This window comes from Rhamphochromis sp. 'chilingali' (assembly GCF_963969265.1).
Source record: "Rhamphochromis sp. 'chilingali' genome assembly, chromosome: 19".
NCBI lineage: Eukaryota > Metazoa > Chordata > Actinopteri > Cichliformes > Cichlidae > Rhamphochromis > Rhamphochromis sp. 'chilingali'.
Window position 1 is genome coordinate 16101677 of NC_137946.1, and position 21813 is coordinate 16123489.

Here is a 21813-nt window from a genome sequence, read left to right on the forward strand (position 1 = left end):
TTTGTGGTCTTGCAGGATGGTTGTGCATGATATAAATAAGCCATCTATAGGAAGAAAGAAGAAAGGTTATCAACAGAACAGACACAAAGATTAAAACAAACAAAATCACAACATAAAACTTGATTAATACTTTCTGATCTTTAGATTCAAGAACCAAAATAAATTTTTCATTCATATTTCAACTAGTAAGCTCAGTTTTCTTTTTACTGATAAGCTAAAATATCCTCAGTGGTTCATTAGTAAAGTCAAATATTCCCTCTCAAACATCCATACACTGTGTAGTTTCATCACCATCTAACAAAATATGTAGCAGCTCTCAGCCCCAGCCCATCCTCTGCCTCATAATCAGGATTTAAAGTAATCTTTGCCACAAAAAGCCTGATTAATTCTACCCTGCCTACAGTGTTTGTGTCTGTATGTGTGTGGTGTCTGCTGTCTGTGTGTTTTATAGGTCCACCAGGGGCACCAAAGAATAATATTCAAAAGTCATACTTTGTAGCTTTAATTAACATTTGATGATTTCAACAACTGTTTTGATTTATTTTGCCAAGGCAAGTCAATGTTCATTTTTTAGCTTATATTTGAACCGTTTTTTGACTGTCTGTCTGTCTGTCACTTTTCCCTTGCATTTAGGAAACATACATTGTCTTCCATGTTTAAATAATCTCACACCGATGACATCCATTAAAATAATTTTAAAAAAAGCATTCACATCAAACTTATGTACAGTTGCTTTGTTTCTTTTTATTTAGTTCTTTATGTCTCCAATGTACAGTAGTGTTATTAGAAGATAAAATGACAAAAAGGCACAAATTCACAATAAAAGAAAGAAAAACAGGAGACGAGTTAACAGGAGTGAGAGAGAGAGAGAGAGAAAGTAAGAGAGAGAAAGAGAGATTTAACGATTTAAAAACAGTTTGGGATTATTATGGAATCATTTGGTTTCATACTCTGATTATAAATCGAGGAATCTAACAACAGATAACTATGAGATTGTCTCTGTTAAACCACGTTCTCTCACAAGTTTGTAGGTTCAGACTTTTAAAAACATCAGTATCTGTTCTCAAACAACCACATATTTTTGTCCTTTCTCACGTGTAGCTTTAAGCTCCAACACTCCAGCACCCAGTTGAAGCTGCTCCGAAATGTAGAATAATTTCCCCTCGATTCCCCCACTGCTAACCACAGGAGGGCAAAGTCTAACTCGTACCCCGGCGTCACGAAGGGCCGACGCCATCAGCTAATTATGTGGATCAATGAAGTGACCCAAGCTGCCGTTCCTTTGCAGAGAGAAGTCAGTGTAGTTCAGAGACTGACAACAGAGGTACAACATTCAGAACAAAAATATATATTTATACACTGTCCTGCCAATGAGATGTGGTACCTGTGAGGGAATAATGAAAGACAGGAAATAGTAAACAGGCTCTTTTCTTATTTTTTCCTCCAAATGTGAAGTGCTGCTTCACTTGAGCAGCCTAAACATCTATAACAATATGTAAGAATGCCTTTTTATGACTACAGTTGACAATATTCCTCAAAATGTCTTACCACTACTAAATTCAGCAACTAGAACTCAACATTTTCTGATCCTGTGGCCAGCGTGGGGTGTGTAATGCTGAGTAGATAGCGATTAATTAAGAGGATCAAGTGTTAAGAGGTGTGCTGTAGGCTTTGGCAGGACAGTCTGATCTATATATATGTGTTCATCTACAATAATTTATTTACTATTTACAAAGTCAGTACATACAGTACATCCACAAACCTCCATGAATCAGTTGGTAGCCCCATCACAGACACTGAGTGAGACACTTGATGGACACAGAGGTGCAGGGATTGAATATCCAGGGCCAGTGTTTTGGAGTCAAAGAGGAGGCAACAGAAAAATGTTTGCCACGATGGCCTTATTCAAGTAATCTGGCATATGCAAACATAAAAAGATCAAACATTATCCTTTTAAAATTTATAGTTCACAAGGTTGATAATGATCCTCAGAACAGTCCCTTTTAATAATTCATCAGTAATGTGTGTGCACATTAGATTAGGCTCAAAGACAATGCTCAAATGTCTGTCAATCATTTACCTTTCTTGTTAATTAGGGTTAGGGCTGAGCCAATTCAGCTCCACGTTTCCCTGTAAACTGAAAACCTGAATCTAACCAGATTCAGCGTAATAGTCCTTTAGATTAATGTAGCTTAACATGAGAGTAACTTCTGGAAGTCTTCCAGAAAACTTTTGCATTTTTAAGAATTTCTGCAAATAACTTATCCTAATTAAAGAGTCAATGGAAGAAATAATTCTTGCAATGCTTGGGACAGACGTCATTTTGACTGATGACAGTACTTGATCGATACCATGTTTATTTAGTAATTGCAAATGAAAAACCCAATAGTGAAATTGATATTTATACTACAAAATTCAGTAAGTATGCATTATTGTACTTTAGTAATGATTGTGCATAAACTACAAAAAATAGGCTTTATTTATCTATTATTTTAAAGTTTCTAAATTATTTTACATGAACTAATATTAGCTTGTTAGTGCAAAATGTCCATAATCATTTTCTTGTCTCGTTACCTGTTGCTTTCTCTTTAAGCTTTCCATACTGTTAAAACATGTGCAGGATGTGAAGTAGATGACAGGACGGAAGGAAGGCAAAGGAGGCCAAACAAACACCAGCAAGAAGAAAAACAAAATAGTGCCCGCTGTAGCTTAATTTGTTCCTTGTTTGTAACTAGGATCAACTTTCTACAAAGACACTCACTACCCTGCATGACACATTCACACTCATGCATACACCCAGAAAAATCCCCTCCAAAACAAAACACAAATTTAAATAGCAACCTTTAGATCCCACAAGAGAAATCAACCCATGCAAAGACAATAAACATGGAATTTAATGATGAGTAAGCAACTTGAGCCCTCTTGAGTTGAGGCGCTCCAGTTTACTAAAACTGCAATGACCAAGGAGAGACCAGTGTGTCATGATAGTTATTGCTATTGCTGGATAACACCATTTATCCACTGAAGATGACACAACGGATGACAAGGCAAGACCTGATGCAGAATGACAGCACAGGTCACCAACAGAAGAATAAAAAAAGACACAGGCCTACACTTGTTTATGACTGTTCCAGTTGTCTGCTCTATATTTTTTATTTTGCAGGGTGACACATTTTACCAGCACCCCTCTCAGCTTTTGCTCTCTCTGTATTTCTATTTATATGCATTACTCTATACTTATTCAGACACAATCTTCAATTACGGCAATTTCGAGCACCCCGAACAGCCAAATGAAACTGGGGAGGATCTGCTGAAAGAGGCATGAAAAATACAGCTGAAAAACTTGGTGACCTAGCAATGTTACAAAGACACACACCACTAAGCCCTGCCACAACCACACACACGCACACACATATATATATATATATATATGCAAACACACATTCACAAAGCAGCAGAAAAGCTAATGAACTTGTCAACATCTTTACGGGGGCAAAAATCGTATCTGTTAGGTCAGATTTATAGCAGAGATAACACAAAACTCTTAGCACAATCCCAACCTTGCAGCTGGGATTTGTAGATTTGCAAATCGATTTCAATAAGAAAGGGAAACACTGCATGACACAAATGGAGAAAAGGAGATACAATGACAAAAAAAGAAGAAATTAAAGGATCAAACAAGCAACACAGCACTGAGCATACAGCTTGGCTTGATCTGGAAAAAAATAAACATCCACTCAGAAAATGTACTGAATCATTTTAAAAATCTTGTTTTTTTTTTAATATATATATATATATATATATGTATATACACATATATATGTACTTCAGTACAATTATTCAACTCTCCGATATACTTTATATATACACTACTGGGATATCCTAAATAGAAATAAATCCTAAATTGCAGAGATAAATGACACTATTCTCTGTAGTTTAGAACAATTTAGACAGAAAGAGAGGACTGACTGACAAGATCTATAATTTTGCTACTGGAGGCCTCAGAGCAATTAACATGGGGACACTAGATCAAAAAAAGAAACCAAAAGTACAGATGAGTGTGAGAGGAGGGAAGGACGGAGAACATCAGCTGAAAACTGGAAGTTTACTGGGTCCAGGTCCCTGAAACCAAATTGGACTGCAAGAGGTGGGCTTTGGACCGGCCGGTCGGATGTTGCGTCAGTTGAGACAAAAGGAGGATGTGAATCCGCTGGTGTCTGGATATTCTGATCTAAAAGAGAAGACAGAAAGACAGTCATCACTTACATTGTCTGCTTTTTTTAATTGCCTAAAAAACAATTAATTTCCTTTATTGCAGAGGTGGGACCAAGTCATTGTTTTGCAAGTCTCAAGTAAGTCTCAAGTCTTTATCCTCAAGTCACAAGTCAAGTCTCAAGTAATGTCAGGCAAGTCAGAGTCAAGTCTCAAGTCACTGGTGTAAAAGTCCGAGTAAAGTCACAAGTCTGAAACTTTGAATTTCAAGTCCTTTTGAGTCTTTAAAAAAAAAAGAAGTTGTTCCATCTCTGTCTGTGATTCTGTGATTCTCTTCTTGCATGTTTTGCATATTGCATTTCGGTTTTGTGTTGACTACTTCATAATTTATGTACCTGAAAAAAAATAACTCCTTGCAGCATTTTTGAGCGTTTTTTTTTCCTTCTTAAAAAAAATCTGGTTAATTTGATTGGCTGTGCTACAGCTCATGCACACATACGTATGGAGTGTGGTTTGAATAAATGAATGAATGAACTGAATTAATGGCGCACACTTTCTACATAATATGCGTGTTAAATTTTAGATTTGGGGTGAAATATCAAGCCTTTTCAAGTAAACCGGTTCAAGTCCAATTCAAGTCCCAGGTCACTGGTGTAAAAGTCCAAGTCAAGTCACAAGTCTTAGAACATTTTTTCAAGTCAAGTCTAAAGTCATAAAAGTAATGACTCGAGTCTGACTCAAGTCCAAGTCATGTGACTGGAGTCCACACCTCTGCTTTATTGTTTATTGCATGCTAAAATAAATTGCATGCAGTTAGTGGCATGCTAAAAGCATACTATTTAGTTAGCATGTAACTAAATATATATGTAAATTTAGTTGGATGCTTTTCTCAAATGTACTCAGAATTCAAGCGTGCCTGCTCTTGTGAACCTCATTTCCAGCAACAACATGCATGTGAACTAGCCGATAATCAGAGTGAAGAATTTAGCAACAAAAAAGCCTGTTAAATGTGTTAATTGGCGACTTATTAAGGTCACATTCTGCTGTTTTAGATTCAATAATCCAACATTTGTGATCCCTAATAACCATATAACTTCATTCACTGGCTGCAATTTCTTGTTACTTATACACTGTAACTGATATCTGAGATCATTTAAAGGGCTCTTGGACACTAAGGTTTAGCTTAAAACAAGACAAAGGTTTTGCTAATTGATTAATTTCTTAACTACGGAAGAAAAAAAACACTGAGGTTTCTGGTCAAACAACGCAAACAATTTGAACACATCACCTTGGATTTGGGAAATTACAATGAGCAGCTAGACTGGGGGAAAAAATTCAGTATTCCAATTAACATGTCATGGCACTAATTTACAATCACACAAAGGACAAAAATAACTTCACCTGATGAGCAGCAGCATTCACGGTCCAATACAGCCTCAGTCCTCTAGAGCGACCATCCCTTTCACAGGGTCCTTCACTCTCATCTGACAAAAGAGAAAAATCACACAATAAATTTTTAATTGTTTGCTTTAGTGTCTAGTAATCACAACATTTCAAGGCAACGAAATATGTGTGTGAAATACGCAGAAGTTGAGCTGCTGCATATGAAAGAACTGCATCTTCCAAGCAGACAGAAGTAGTATAATAAAGTATGTCTGTCTGCTCCACAGCTGTCTGTGTGTGTGTCTGCAAAGGACTACAATCATAGCCTTACTTATAACAAGGTGTTTACATGGTGTTGGCTTCATCAAACTGTGGCATGGCCTTGACCTGGTCTGTACTAAGTGTTAAATAGCAGGGAATAAGCACTTTTAAGACTGAGGTCATGGTTTTCAGCCTGAAAAGATTGGGTTTCCTGTTCTAGATTGGGATTAAGGTGTCATCTTAAGTGGAGGGGTTCAAGTACCTCTTGGGCTTGTTCATGAGTGAGACAGAATGACAGGCAAATCTGGTACAGCACCAGTACAACAGCTGAGTGCTGTACAGGTCTGTTGTTTTGATGACGGATGCAAAGCTACATATCTACTGGTTGATCCTGGTCAAAAGAATAATACACAAGCAGCATAAACTAGGTTGCTTTAAGGGGTGTCTGTGATCATCCTATGAGAGGGACTAAGAGAGACTACATGTAGAGGAACTCTACATCGAAAAGAGACAGTCAAGGTCTTTTCCCAATTAGAAGAAAACTGTGCAGCAGACCCAGAACACGCCAGATCGACCATGTCTCATGGCTGCCCTAAGAACGCTTCTGTGTCCCCACAGAAGAATTGCAGGAGGTGATAGGGGAAAGCGAACTGTTGGTATGTGGTAGAAAACATTAAAAGATACACTGTATCAAGTTCAATTTAATCTTGCCTGGCTTACCTCATCCAGCTCCCTACGTGTCTGCTCCTCCATGCGACGTATGTCTTCCATGTTCAGTTCAATCCATTTGTCAATCCAGCAGAACAGCTGGCGGTGAAAATTAGTGAACAAACGCTTCTCTTGCTGTGAGACAACAGAAACAATAAAGAGAAAAGTTATGGATTAGTTAAAGGAGCTGGATTTCTTAACGTAAGAGATGTGTAATTTCATCCTGTTTCCAATCTTTTACCCCGTTTATCGCGGAGAGCCTGGCAGCTTACATGTGGAACATGATAGTTAGTCCCAAAAGGTTGATTCTGTTCATCTGGATGTAGAGTTTTCATTGGGAGAAACATTTCATCACTCATTCAAGTGACTTCTTCAGTCTGAGCTGACTGCAGGTTTCCCTGATCTTATAAACAGTACATTTGCATAACGACTGAAACCAGCACCACTGAAGGAACAATGGGCTGTGAGGTCAGTTTCTTGATCATTAATAAGCAAATTGTAATGACCATTGATCAACAACCACTGATCAACCTTCTGACTGAGAACCTTCACAGACAACCACTGATCAAATTCCACTGATCAATGACCATGGATCAATGGCCATAAGTACAATTCACGGAGTACCATTCCTCCCACTAAAAAGGCTTCATCAAGGTGAACAGAATCAGTCTTTTGGTATTTATTTACCTGGATGAATGAGCATGCGTCAAGACATGATAGTGAGTGGTGCCTTTTTCCATTACTACCTCAAGCGGTCAGGATTTACTGTATGTGTGCAAAGGATAACACACCGTGGTGCAACAGCCATTAACAGATATTGTCAAGGAAGGAAAAAAAGGATATGTCCCGCAGGATAAACAATGTAAATGACTTTTTTATCAATAAACCCTCCTCAGTAGCAGGCCATCACCTGTAGCTTCCTGGTTGTGTCAAAATGATAATAAGGTAAAAAGCAAATAAAACAAAAAACCTCTCAACAAACCTTTTGAATGAAATTCTCCACTTTATTTTGCAGGCCCCACCACTTGAATTTGACAGTGACCAGCTTGTAGGCACACATGTGTGGGCAGTCTTTCTTGTTAGGCAGTTCCTTCTGCAAGTACATAAACACATTCTTTTTTTACGTTACCAAATGTTCCTCAGGCATAACACATCTGTATGTCTGGACCTTTGCCTCTATTCAACTAATATTTAATCAATAAAGATACACTGAGGGCTATAAATAATGTTTTAGAAATCCAGAGGTCATCACTTCTCCTGATTTTCTCCAACACCTTTTGACAATAATAAAAAGGCTCTAAAACTAAAAGTATTGATTAAAAAATCCACTATAATATATACTAACTGTAAATAAGGGCTGGCTTCTAAAACCATTCAACTAAATAAAACCACTCAGGAAAAACTGATAAAAGACAGGACCCTAATGTCCTTAGAAGCAGCTGTGGCTACATTATATTGCTGCATATGACCAAATTTTGTTCTGCACAGATCAGGCATCACTGGCTAAACATCATAGTTGCTAAGCAACAAGTATCAGTGCGAATATATTTTGTATTTTGCACATCAGTGATTAACATTAAAGTGGTTGAAAAATGTGCCTCTGCCTACTGAGATGTTTACAACAAAAAAGCTGCACCTTCCAGTCTGGTCCTAGAGGTCCTCGTCCTGTCTTCACTGACTTGAACTTGCAAGGATCTTCTTCAGGCTTGTAATCCTGAAGAAAAATGGCAAAAGCCCCCCAACAATAAACAACATGTATAAGGTGACACGTAAGTATGAAAGCTAGATGCTGTGATGGTCTCATTGATTTTAAGGTGATGTTTTCACCTTTGGTTCCACTTGGCTTCTGTCTGCAATATCAATATAGACTACATCCACTTTCTTCCAGGTTTCGGCATCCAAACCGTGTACCTGAAACAGAGACAGAGAGAACAAAACTAGATACTGTGTCTGAAGGCAAGTTTCTCCAGGCAATAAAATAGCTTTTTAATAACATAACATTTACATTTATGCATGTATAGTAGCACTGTCCCAGTAAATATTATGAAGCAGATTTTGATTAGGAAACCACTAAACAACAGAAAACACAACCACAAGGAGAGGAAAATAGACTATAAACCTCACCATCGATAAATTAAACATTTTGTAAAGAAAAACCCAACCACATTTGTGCCATCTGCATTGTTTCCACTCAAAATATGGACATTCAACTTGCTGCATGTAGCACCAAAGGTCATTATTGCCATTAATAATTACATTTTCAAGGTGTCCCATGTCAGGTTTGTGCCATGTCTCAATCTTGATCAAGAAGTTATCTTTCATATACTCATTCTGCAGAGAAAACACAAGTAAAATTGAGTGAAACAGGAAGAGTAAGCAAAGGATCTTAAAATATCACCTAACTCCTGTTCTCATACACACACACACCAGCGCATACAGCTGTGTATCCAGGACTTAAGAGGACATTACATTAACTTACTGTAACCCTAATCACCTTAATCATAATTAAACATTTCTAAACTTAACCTTAACAAAAATGTCCTCATCAAAGTTTTTAATGATTTCTGTAATAGGGAGCCCCCCGCCCCAATAGAAGAACACATCTCCATATTGTGTGAACAGATTTAGGTCCCCATAGCTTGAGTAATACATGAAGCACACACAAAGTAATGGTGTCTGACTACGCCTGCTGCTTCACCACTGAAATAGATCACATGTCTTTCTCAACTTTCAGGTTAACTCGCTCTCTCTCTCTCAGCATCAAGGTTTGAGGTGTCTTTTGTGTCAACGCACACGATTTCCAAAGTAAACACGCATACTTACAGTGATGACTGCAGAGCCCGATGGCAGACAGCGCAGGAGCAGACAGAGAGAAACACAAGAATAGTTGAGTTGAGGAACATTTGAAAACACTACGAAACACTACCAATACGCATTAACAGTACTGGACAATGTACAGATGTCACGAGGAATTGTTAAACACCAGTTGTCAGTGTGTGTGTGTGTGTAGGTACAGGTTGTGCCTTTGCCTGTTCTGTGTGTTTGTGTGACAGATGGCTGTCTGGCAACTGGCAGGCTGTGTGTGATCTCAGCCTGAAAGGCTCGAGTGATTGCACGGCTCTTCTCTCTGGGCATACAGTAAATTATTCAGCTACTCTTTCAAGGTGACAAAGACCCAGAGACACACAGTTAGCAAGAGTGTGCGCCATTATTTAAATCAGTTATCTTAAACCCCTATTAAACAAAAAAAAAGGTATATTTCTTTCACAAATAAAATCCACTGAGCGAGGCATCCCTGAGCTACAAAAACACGTGATTCTGATAAATGTCACAAATCAAATCTGTATTTTATGTGATAAATATTACCAAAAGCACAGAGATTAAGCATTTTGTGTGCTGGTATAAAGTGTCTCTGCGTGTATGTGTGTCGTACCTGTGCGACAGTATGGGTACGCGTTCCAGGCTTTCTCGTGGATATTGAGAGCTGAAGCTGGAGCCAACATTCTGACGAATGATGGCACTTTACTGCAGGGCAGAGGAGTGAAGAGAAAACAAGCCTAGTTAATTTTAAAGCATTTTTATTTCAGTTATTTAACTTCATTATAAGTTCTCATATTGGAGGTCTTAAGCATCACAGCAAAACCTTCCTTTACCTGACCAAGTCCTTTATATTAAGCTTTAGATTTAGCTTTGCAATATAAACATGAATAGCTATAATACATATGAATGCCCACTATAAAGATCTAAAGCAACAAAAGCACTAAAACCTTGATAGGCAGAAACCAGAGGTGTGGACTCGAGTCACATGACTTGGACTCGAGTCAGACTCGAGTCATTAATTTTATGACTTTAGACTTGACTTGAAAAAATGTTCTAAGACTTGTGACTTGACTTGGACTTTTACACCAATGACTTGGGACTTGAATTGGACTTGAACCGGTTTACTTGAAAAGACTTGATATTTTACCCCAAATATAAAATTTAACATGCATATTATATAGAGATTGAAAATGTGACGTCATTCACGGGTAGAACCGCAAAGGATTCTGGGAACTCGTGGCAAGCGGTACTAGCGCACGCAGGCTTTCAATTAAAATCAGTTATACAGCGATAAAAAGAAACACAAAAATGTCAAGAAGCTGTTGTATTATTAACTGCAATAGCCGGTCGCATGACAGCCACGGGAAGCCGACGGGTAAAGAGATCGGTTGTTATCGGATTACGTCGTTGAAGAGAAATTGTTCATGTTTCCGAAGTAACAAAGACGCGACGGATGGCCTGGATTGCAGCCATTCAAAGACCAAATATAACGTCCCAGAACACTCCAGCTCACAGGTTAGTCTGCTCCAAGCATTTACACGAAGGTCAGTGTTTTGTAGTAGTTAATACGTCATTTTCATAACATAATTGGTGATATAGGTTACAAGCAAGTCTGGCGCTGAACAGAAATTGTCGCGCTATGCTCCTTTATTTATTGTGCATAAATAGTGAATTGTCCTGACACAATATTGCGTTTCGCTTCTGTTATTATGGTACACTGACAAAAATATATACTTTTATTCACAGGATAAAACAGGTTTTTTGTATCACTAATTGCCCAGTACGATTACAGCATACAATATTATTGTCACTGCTACATTTCTGTGATGGGTACCAGAAATTATTTCCACTACTAATTAATTACCGTTGAGCTCAAAGGTCCTATTAATAAACGGTTAAGGAATGTGTATTTATGAAGACGATTTGTGAGACTGGTAAACTTATGATACGTACGATGGTCTTTCGTTCTACACGGTGCATTTCAAGGTCCTGTACCCATCCGTCGGTAAACTGTACCTGGGCTTGTTGCAGTGACCTGAAGTTACTAAACTTCATGAGTGTATGCACTCACTCCAAGAACCGTATGATTATAAATATGCATATAAATATGCTACGATGAGATAGCTGACTTCATCTAACTAGCAAATGTTGTCCAGGCTACGTTGGTGATACAGTTTTTTTTAATGTGTATGATATTTTTGTCATGCGATTTTAAAGCTGGTCCTACAACCGCATCCAAGAATAACATGCAGCTTATCTCAGAACTGTCGGTGAAAATTATTCTTGGAGCTAGGTTTAATTGAGCTGCATTTTAAAGAGGTGCAATTTCACAATTTGTGTATATTTTCTAAGTTCACTATTTTGTCATGTGTTGAGAAAAACACAGATTTAAAAATTACATGGTCTAATATTTACATTTAGCATAACTGCAACATTATTTTTTCGTTTGTTTTTTTTAAAGACTCGAAAGGACTTGAAATTCAAAGTTTCAGACTTGTGACTTGACTCGGACTTTTACACCAGTGACTTGAGACTCGACTCTGACTTGCCTGACATTACTTGAGACTTGACTTGAGACTTGAGGATAAAGACTTGAGACTTACTTGAGACTTGCAAAACAATGACTTGGTCCCACCTCTGGCAGAAACTACATGTGGTTGCTTCTGGTAGCTTACTTACATGCATCAGTGTGCTATCAGCATATTTAGATCTTTGTAGGTTAACAAACAGTCCAGAACCCCAACCTTACTATCAGGTTTTCCTAAAAGCTTCTTGAAAAGCCTTCAGCTGATCCAAAACACTGCAGTGACAGTGCTAACATGGACTGGAATGAGAGATCAAATTTCTCCTTCTAAACAAACTAAGTTCCGAATGATCATGCCAAATGTTAAAGACCTCATAGTAAAACATTATCCCAGTAAAGCATCCCACTGTCAGAGTGCAGGCTTACTATGGTAGAATAAGAAGCAGAGCCTTCAGCTATCAGGCTTCTCTCCTGTGAAACCAGCTCCCACTTGGGATTCACGAGAAATATTCTCTGGGGTGGGAAGTGCTAAGTGTTGCTATAATTGACTGATTATGTCTCCACTGCCCAAGTGTTTATTTGCCAGTTTGCATGCTATGCTGTGTTACTATTTTATGCACTCTCTTTCCTCTCCAATCGATCCCTAAGTCTGGTTCTGCCAGACAGCTCTTCCTTCTAAAAGGGAATTTTTCCTCTCCACTGTCACCAAGAGTTTGCTCATAGGGTATCATCAGATTATTAGGGCTCTTGATGGTGTCCTTGTTGTTAACTGCTGCTTTATATAATGAAGCTGAAGTAAATATAATTAAGACTTTGAAGTAACGGGATAATAGACGTACAAATATATGAAATAGAAAAATGAATGAATCGAATGCAAGATTCTTCTTCTGCATCGTCTGACACTGCAAACCTGTTGTACAAATACTTACCTCTGCAAATGGTATATTTTGTGTGTGTACTGTCCCTTCTCTCCATCTTTCTCATAGGGTTCATTTTTTAGCACCTCCACTCCTTCTCCTCCACCCGTCTCATTCTTACTGGCCTCAGCCACAGAGTACAGCTGGCCAACCTGGTACTGGAAAAAACAAAAATATATAAAAATAGTTGGATTGATGTAAAAACATGGCTTAAAGGGACAAATAAAAAGCTACTTCCTCTCAAGTCTACCTTAAAAGAACACATGCTGAAGTTACAATGTATTATTACCCAGATGAGAGCGCTTTCGCAGTGAAACACAGGTATATTTTTTCATGTGCATTTCATCTTTTTCTTTGGCTCTTTTCCTTGATTGCTCCATATTCCTCTCCTTCTTCCTGAATTCTCATAATCTCCCATATACTTATGCTTGCTCTCCACATTTTATTTTCATCCTGTCTACTTTTATGTCGCACCCGACTGTTTTTCTCTTTCACGACTTCTCAGTCTCACGCCTCTGTCTTCATCTCACCCCCCTCTCCCTGATCCCAAGTATGCATGTGATTGTTTAAGCACAGGACAATGCCTCTTTCATTTTTTAATCACCTCTAATCCACATATAACCTCTGCACAAAGCTGGACCAGAACGCAGACACGCTTACAACATCGCAACGATGGGACAAGTTGATTTATTATGTATTCTGACCTTTTAACAGGAGACATATAAAAGTTATTCTTTGTATTCAGACGTTGCCAGGTATGACTTCCTGCACTTCTGTGTCATTCACTAAATTCAAATGATGAAAACGCTGATTATGTGTTTACACACAATGCAAGTTTCTCTTGCGGTCAGCAAAACCTGGCAAGCAGGAAACAAAGAGGATTTGACAATCTGCGGTAATCTCAACAAAAACTCATGCTTAGGCTGAAGAAATATGCTGCGCCTGCCACGGCACGTTTGTATACATATACATACATTTATAGGGCACAGAAATAACTAAGCTTGACAGAACATCTCACGATGGAGTCAAGTGGTAATCTAATGCTCTCCTGTCACTCCATGAACCTTAAGTGAGCATGGTAGACAAGATCTCACTTCACTTTCAGGCAGTGAATGTTGGTGTACAGTAAATCAACAGCAAAATTCCTGCCTCTGCCTGGCTCTAAAGCTAGTAAATAGTAAATTTAGTAAATTGACTTTTTAACATTAAAACATTGCACTTTATATTACATTTTTATGTAGTCAACAACTTTCAGTTTTCTCCCTTATCAAATGATTTGTCTGTCTTCGGTACATTTTGTAGCTCAAAGATGAGCCTTCTCTGAAATTTGGTGTTGGTAGTCCAGTGAGAGGCCTTAGGCAAGTCATGACTTAGGTAGTAATTTTAGATACCTCGTATAATTAGAGCAGGAGCTATGAAATGAATGGGGATGGTGAATGGAAGCCAAATGTTTAAAGATAAGTTTGGTTCATCTCGCAGCACTAGTTCTGCTGAGTGTAACAAGACCAGCATGTGGGGGTGGATTCATCTTTAGGTACCCACAGATCACTCTGTTCAGTGCAAAAACATAGTGATGAGTTGTGACTGCCAGATGTTTTAGATTTCAGAAAGTTGGTTTTGTTCATCTGGAAAAAAAGGATTACTCTGCAACAGCAGCCGCAATAAAAAAAAAAGATGAAATGAGCCACAGAGGTTTAATTGACCTTCTTGAAATATGCAAACTATTACATTTTCTAAATAAGCAGTGAGTGTGACCATGATTGCTTCTTAGAGTTTATTCAATGACTAGACACATCTGCTGAGAAAAAAACAAACAAACCAAAAAAACTGGAAAGCCAAATGGACACTGGAGACGGTTCCCTCTGAACAGGCATGGATACTGTAGCTACCCACGGAAAAAACGGGATGCAGGAACAGCAAAGCCTCCTGGGTAACAGCGTTGGACAATTATAACTCGACCTTGCCTTGTGGGATCAGTCTTTGTCCAGTTACGCCAGAACTTTCTACTTTTCATGCAAATAAAGTACTGATAAGCTTTATCTTAAACGGTGGCCCTTGGCAAGAAGTTAGCAGACAGGAAATTCAATTTCAGCAAAACTCTTCAGGGAGGTTTTACCACCACCAGGCTCTGACAGTCAGTAGTCTCACTGAAAAAAAAAAACACTGTTTCACTCAGTGAAATGGCAAATAACTGAAGACTGCTGTTTCAGAGAGTCTGAATTTAGAGAAGGAAACAGACATGCTCGAGGGATGGGATTCAGTTGGTTAACTGTCTTTAGGATTAGGTTTGTCACATTTAACTCAAATATTTCCTTTTCAGTACTTTTTCAGCATCTGCTTGTGACACAGTGTCCACTTCTTGTGCTTTAGAGGAAATCTGCCTGATTATTAAGAGATATAATTGGAGATAATAAGATAATGTCTACAAACAGACACAGTTAAGAGAAGAAACATTTAAATCTGAAAACGCCTTCGGAGGAAATCAGCATTACTTATTTCTCATTCCACTGCTTCGTGGTTTTGATTTTAAACGAAAATATGAAACAGTATGATTTGGTCAAGTCTCCGATTTGAATTCTTGAATTCCTGTGACTGATCTGGCGTTTATGTGGCACACTGCAGCGTCTGAGCACGCACTGGTGCTTCACACCGATGCTTTAAGCTACAGTAAGATTAAGTGATTTAAATGTATTTAAATATTTTGTAATAAATGCGCAGTATTAGTCATAGGTCTCTAGCAAAAGTAGATTAGACTGCTTTAATTTTCCAAAAATATAAAGGCAGAGGAAAAAGGAGGTGGGGGGTAAGCGTGATGTCATGGAAGCAGTTTCAGGTGACTCATTTACAATGCAGGCCTGAATAGACAGGCAGACTGCAATGGAAGTGATGACAAGACACGACAGATGGACACAGACACAGAGTGTAAGGACAGTGAAATACTGTGTGGATTCAATGGTCTATCTAAGATAAGAGATTCTCTTAAGCTGGATTTTCCTATGCAGGCTGGATGTGTGTGGATATATGAAAAATGTGTTAGAACATGTGGGCATCAAAAATGTAAACACACAAAACAATCCAAAGAAGAGGAGCTTTACTGACACAGCTTCTGAGGACACAGAGCTAAAAAAAAAAAAAAAAAATCAGATAACATAGGCTGAGCCTTGAGCAAATCTCGCTAACACACAGAGACACTTACACGCATTGAAATATACTGAGATAGCACTTACCTCTTCCACGGAAATAGGAAGAATCACTCGACTGGAAAAGAGGGAAGAATACGTGAAATTACTCAAAATGTTACACTAAAACTCCTGAACTCGTGCTTGTAATGTATACTGAACAATGGGCAGACATGCAGCACAGTTCCATTCACACCAAATATGATGAACAAAAAAAGACATGAAAATCCAGATGATTCTGTTTAAACTGTTTAAGATGCTTCTTTTAATGCGCTAAAAACTCAAAATGTTTTTGGTTGTGATGTAACAGTTGAAGCTTAAGTCTCCAACATGCCCCTGACAGACTCAGGGGCATGTTGGAGACTTGGGCTCATTCTTTTAAAAGTGAGTTCTTCCTCCCCACTGTCACCACAGGTTTCCTCATAGGGTTTTCTCATAGGAAATGGACAATTTTGCTATTGTGAAGTCAGATCTTTTGCTGTTTTCATGCTACATTGGAACAATTCAAGTTTCTCAGAATCTCTGTTGAGTTCTTTTTAACTGCCCTTGTAAAGCACACTGAACTTGTCTGAGTACAAATCCCCAGAAAGGTGTTTTCTTGTGCCTTTGGCGGGAAATGAACTTCCTCTGTGAAAATGTCAAGCTGACAACATGAGAAGCCATGTTTAACTATTCAACTTAATATTTATTGGAATACCAATTTTTCTCATATACACACCCTTTTTGCTGTGCCGTGTGAGCAAAGGATAATAGTCTTTATCTGGATGTGCAGTACTGAACTATACAAAGTATGTGACAGCAGCTAAACTTCAATTCATCGTATAACACAAGTTGTTCAGAAGTTATTCTTTAAGATGAAGTAAATGACAAATCTAACAAATCTATCCTTGTGTGGATGGATATGAGACATTTGGAAAAAAATAAAATATTAAAAGTCCCATTTAGTATAAATTTAATGGATTTAAATGTGACCCTCGTATCACTGAACCATTAAAAAAAAGAAGGCATGATCTTTTTGCTGTTGCTTAGTTACAAATAAATCCCCGAATGTTTATATGGGCTATGTGAACGAAAACAGTCAAATTCACTTGAATTCACATAAACAGACATCAGATTTCTCTCATACAAGCAGCATTTGTTGGTTCATCTGCTGTTTTTGTTTTGCCTTTTCCAATAACTGCTGTGTCTAATTTTTTTCTGTTGTATCACTGTGTTTTAAAACAAGCACTGGGGAAATGCAGAAGCCCAACACACGGCCACATACACACATCACCAACAAACTTGTCCTGCAAAATCTGCATTTCACTCATATTGATAAAATGACACATTAAAAAATAATGATAAGACATCCAACTAGGAGTGCTGAGATAGCATGTTGCATTATACAAGCTACAATAATATTTGTATACATACAAATATTATACTGAAAAATCTACTATTTTTATTATAGTAATCTATTAATGAGTTCATAGTTTTATGCTAATTTATTAATCAACATGTAACTTAGCACTGTTGTTTTGATTAAATAACCCCATTCTTGGATTTTATATTGATTTTTTTTAAAAAGATCACGTACAATGAAGAATAATGAATAAAGTCACAATTAGAGAACTCTGGCACATCGATGTGTATGGAGAAATAAAACTTTACAGTCCATCAACGCTAACAGTTACACAGATGCCCACACACATTCAGAATTCAACATCTTAGCAAAAACTCATTCTGCACAAACATGCAAGCACACACACACACAACATCTGGGCTCTGTTACATTGCACACAATAAAGCAGCAGCTTAAACATGCTGCACCGCCTCCTGCATCCCAGACCACAGAATGCACATGTACAGTATGCAGCTTTGTTGATTGTTCTGCGAGTGTGTGAGGTATGCCCAAATTCACTTAATCCTACATCCCATTCGCCACTGAGTGTAATCTGGCTCTGAGTCCCAGCCAAACACTGACCGGTAGACCAGATGCTGCAAAGAAGGCAGGGACTGGCCCTAATGTCAAATGACAACATTTGAGATTTGAATTTACCAATATAAGTTCTGTTTTTGTTTACAAGGGTTGCAGTTACATTGTTTTGTTTTTTTCTGATGCATTAAAATTATTACTGCTCATCTCTTTTTAAATGGTGAAAGAAATATCTGCGTGCCTAAGGCAAATATTAAAATTTAACTGTCGGTGTAAAAAACAGAAAATGTAGTAGTCATAATGCTTCTTCTACACTCACTGACCATTTTGTTAGATACACCTTTTCAGCTGTTTGTTAATGCAAATATCTCATCACCCAGGCACAGGGCGATTATCGATGCATTTAAGCATGTGGACGCATTTAAGGCGATCTGTTGAAGATCAAATTAAAAGGTAAAGAAGTAAGTTAGAATGTGGCGTTGTTGTTAGTGTCAGAGGGGCTGGTCCGAGTACTTCAGAAAGTACTATATAATGGGAATTTGCCCTACTACCATCTCCTGGGGTTTACAGAGAGTAGTCCAAAAAAAGAGAAAATGCAGTGAGCAGCAGTTCTCTGTGTGTGTGTGTGTGTGTGTGTGTGTGTGTGTGTGTGTGTGTGTGTGTGTGTGGGGGGGGGGGGGGGGGGGGGGGGGTAGTAATGCCAGAGGTCAAAGGAATATGGCCAGACTGCTTTGAGCTGATGGGAAGGCAACACTGACTCAAATAACCATTTGTAACCATGTCTAATACTAAAGGGCTACAGCCGCTCAAATTAAGAAAAATTCACACAGGCTAATCAAAATTGGACAATATAAGCTTGTAAAAATGTTGCCTGGTCTAATGAATCTCAATTTCTGCTGCAACATTTGGATGGGATGGTCAGAATTTGGCGTAAACAAAATAATAGCATGGATCCATCCATCTAATGCTTCAAACGAGTGGTGTAATGTTGTGAGGGATGTTTCATTAGCACATTTGAATACAATCTGAACATTATTCAAACACCACAGCCAACCTGACCATCTGACAAATCTCCAGCAACTCTATGATGCTATTACAGGCTGGACTCACCAGACACCCCATAGTACAATATTGTCATAATACTTCACTTGCAACAAGATATAACTGTGATTTTTAACATTTTGTCATACGCTGAGTATCCCAATAACATATGCCATGATTTGTCACCTTTTTAAATGCAAATTATGTCCTCAAAGTTAAACCTTGTCAACATTTGTTTTATCCAGTAAGATAAGCTTATCTCTCTTCAGTTATGTTTTTCTGCAAAATGAGACTGTCAAGCACATCAACGCTGTCACTAAAACCGACCATAAGATGGAGTCAGTCTGCTACCAGTCAAAGATTGAATGGAGACAAGTTGGCAACTAAATTCAATTTGATTCTGACAATACAGCAATTAGGTGTGATCAATAATAGAAGGTCACATATCTGTTGATATCTATAATTGATACTCTAATGTATCAATTTTCCCTAGATGCTAGCTTGCCCATTTGGACCAAATATCTGAGAAAATTTTCTAGCACCTTGATCTAACAGCAAAAAGGGAGTCCAGCCTGGTACTAGCAATGTGTACCTAACAAAATGGCCGGTGATTGTATATTTCTCTTACTCTCTGCAAGTCTCCTTGGTCTAATGGTCTTGACAGGAAGATCAGGTGTCACTTTGTTGCTTTAGAAAACAAACACCCATCCTGCATTGCTCGTCTTTTCTTCTTTTCCTCTTTATCTATTTTCCCTCCGTCTTCCTCTTTTTCCTGCTTCTATTCCTTTGATCAAATCAGGTTTTTATTAAAAAAAAAAAAATCAGGTTTTTAAAATCTAAAGCAGGTGCTACATGCATGTACACCTGCCAAAGTGCTTAAGCTGAAGAAAAGTGGATCATGAGTGATGTAGGTCAGTGGTTCAGGTGAGGAGCACTACAGAAACTGGACATGGATCTGTTCTTTTTCTCCTGACCCTCATGATGGTATCTTGGCGTGCGTAACTCTGTGTGTGGATGTGCGTGTACAAGCATCTTTGAGTGTTGACAGTGCGTAAATACATTTAGAATTTAATCGTGACTGATTTAATTAATTTCCAGGCTGGCTGTTGAGGCCCAGAGTCTCCCTAATCACTTCAGATCTTTAGGATGCCATCACTCTGATCCTGTGCTTTTTGTGCTGGGCCATTTATTGATTAAATGTAGAGGATGTGATGGCAAATCAAGACAATAACCAGTGACAGAGAGACTCTGATCAGAATTTTTTTTTTTTTTTAGATATTTCTGCCACACAGTTCAGGTTTGACCTTGCCACAAAATTGCAACAAACATGCTTATAATAAAAAATGTGAAAAAAGCCCAAATGTATTTGGATTTTTTTTTTTATTTAAAAGGCGATGCATATCATTGAAACTACTAAAACACAGAACACCTAAAGGAAGCACACATCGTTCTTTTTTGTGTCTTTTTTTTTAAACAGGTGAACATCAGCTTCCTGGAACAAAAAACCTAATATACACACTGCACACTGACACCAGCAAAGAAATAAAGGAACAACATTCTGTCTGTGTGACAATGATGATTAAAACGTGCAGGATTTTCTCCATTTGAAGGACAATATCAGCCCAGTTCATCTGCCATTCATCGGCCTTGCCCTTATTTTAACCACCAGCTAAGAGTGAGCAGGCCTCAGTCAGTTACACAGAGGCCCGCAAAAACGCATTCAAACAATTTGTCAATTTAATTTTTTTCCCCATTTCAAGCCACAAAACCACACTGTGTGCCATTGCATCCTTTCGGCCCAGCAGCCAAATTCTCTAACATCTAACTGGTGCATTAAAACCTCGCCATTTGCCCTTTTCTCCCCCAAGCTTTGCGCCCACCTCCTCTACCTGCCCACTCCCACCGCTCCTGCTCCTTAATCAACCATCCACCCTGGGTCATTCTCCATCTCACTGTCTCCATTCCTCTAGATGCAAATGCTGGAATGCTTCATCGGTCGTTTCACCTTCACCGCGCATCAATAACATGGCCACAGCGGCTAACAGGGATGGACGCTGGCACGACGCGGCTTACGCCAGCCATTTGTCCCTCAGCTCCTCTCGAGCATCCGTCATTTTAGCACTACAGCGGAGGGAATTACTCTGTTCGCCACCACAGTGAAAGCCTCCCGATTTCAGCTGATGGCTTGTGATGCAGGATGTGAAGGGCACAGCCACGCCGGCTGCTGATGCAACTACAGCTGCCGCTAAATTTCCCTCTCAGTTTATTCCGCGAATACTTCAGGGTGGCGAGAGTGTTGCATGCATGAAAAATGATCACGGACACCGAGCAGGTGCGGGGTTTCGACATCACCCTGGCCGCGCTATTGCAATTTCCCGGTCGGGCGACTGGCCACAATGTCAGCGGTGCGAAAGGAGACGGGGGAGACAGGCAAACGCGCACACGTTACCTTTTCGAACACTCTCTCACTTGCACACACACCTACTTACTATTCCTTTATAAGCATTTTTTGTGTGCAGTATATCCCGGGATAACAGCCCAATACAGGTCCAGAAAGCAGGTCGATTCTTCCCTCTGTTAGTCGCTTCTTTTTCCGCTTGCTTCTCTTCCACCTCCCGCTCCCTATGTCATTCTACCTCCACAGTCGCTTATTTTCTTCAAATTCACTTCCTGATCGGGGCCGCGGAGCGGCGTTGCTGTTACGCGCAGAGCACCGAGGCCTGTGCAGAGAACACAACACACAGAAAGCGATGGTTCGTCATGGGAGTGGTCTGCGGTGGTGCCACAGAGCCACAACTCCACAGAACACATCTCACAGACACCAACATATTATAGGGTAGTGTTTGAAACAAA

General features: G+C 38.9%; 1 protein-coding gene across 1 annotated transcript; it reads right to left on the reverse strand.

Annotated features, from left to right (window-relative positions):
* Nucleotides 1-734: 734 nt before the first annotated feature.
* On the reverse strand, nucleotides 735-21652 carry pitpnab (phosphatidylinositol transfer protein, alpha b). The gene is made up of 12 exons (XM_080866356.1): nucleotides 21450-21652; nucleotides 16053-16083; nucleotides 12838-12983; nucleotides 9998-10089; nucleotides 9388-9395; nucleotides 8821-8895; nucleotides 8392-8475; nucleotides 8201-8278; nucleotides 7547-7657; nucleotides 6577-6699; nucleotides 5614-5696; nucleotides 735-4231 (listed from the first exon to the last, which is right to left on the reverse strand). Exons 1-11 carry the CDS (start codon nucleotides 21464-21466, stop codon nucleotides 5649-5651), a joined length of 813 nt encoding a protein of 270 aa, XP_080722482.1. The 5' UTR covers nucleotides 21467-21652; the 3' UTR covers nucleotides 735-4231; nucleotides 5614-5648.
* Between the last annotated feature and the right edge of the window lie 161 nt (nucleotides 21653-21813).

Excerpts from the sequence above, each read along its gene's own strand:
- pitpnab (XM_080866356.1), bottom strand. Across the intron at positions 10,090-12,837 it reads AAAATATACCATTTGCAGAG|TAAAGTGCCATCATTCGTCA; the intron begins GTAAGTATTTGT and ends TCTGCCCTGCAG. Across the intron at positions 8,476-8,820 it reads ACATGGGACACCTTGAAAAT|GTACACGGTTTGGATGCCGA; the intron begins GTAATTATTAAT and ends TCTCTGTTTCAG.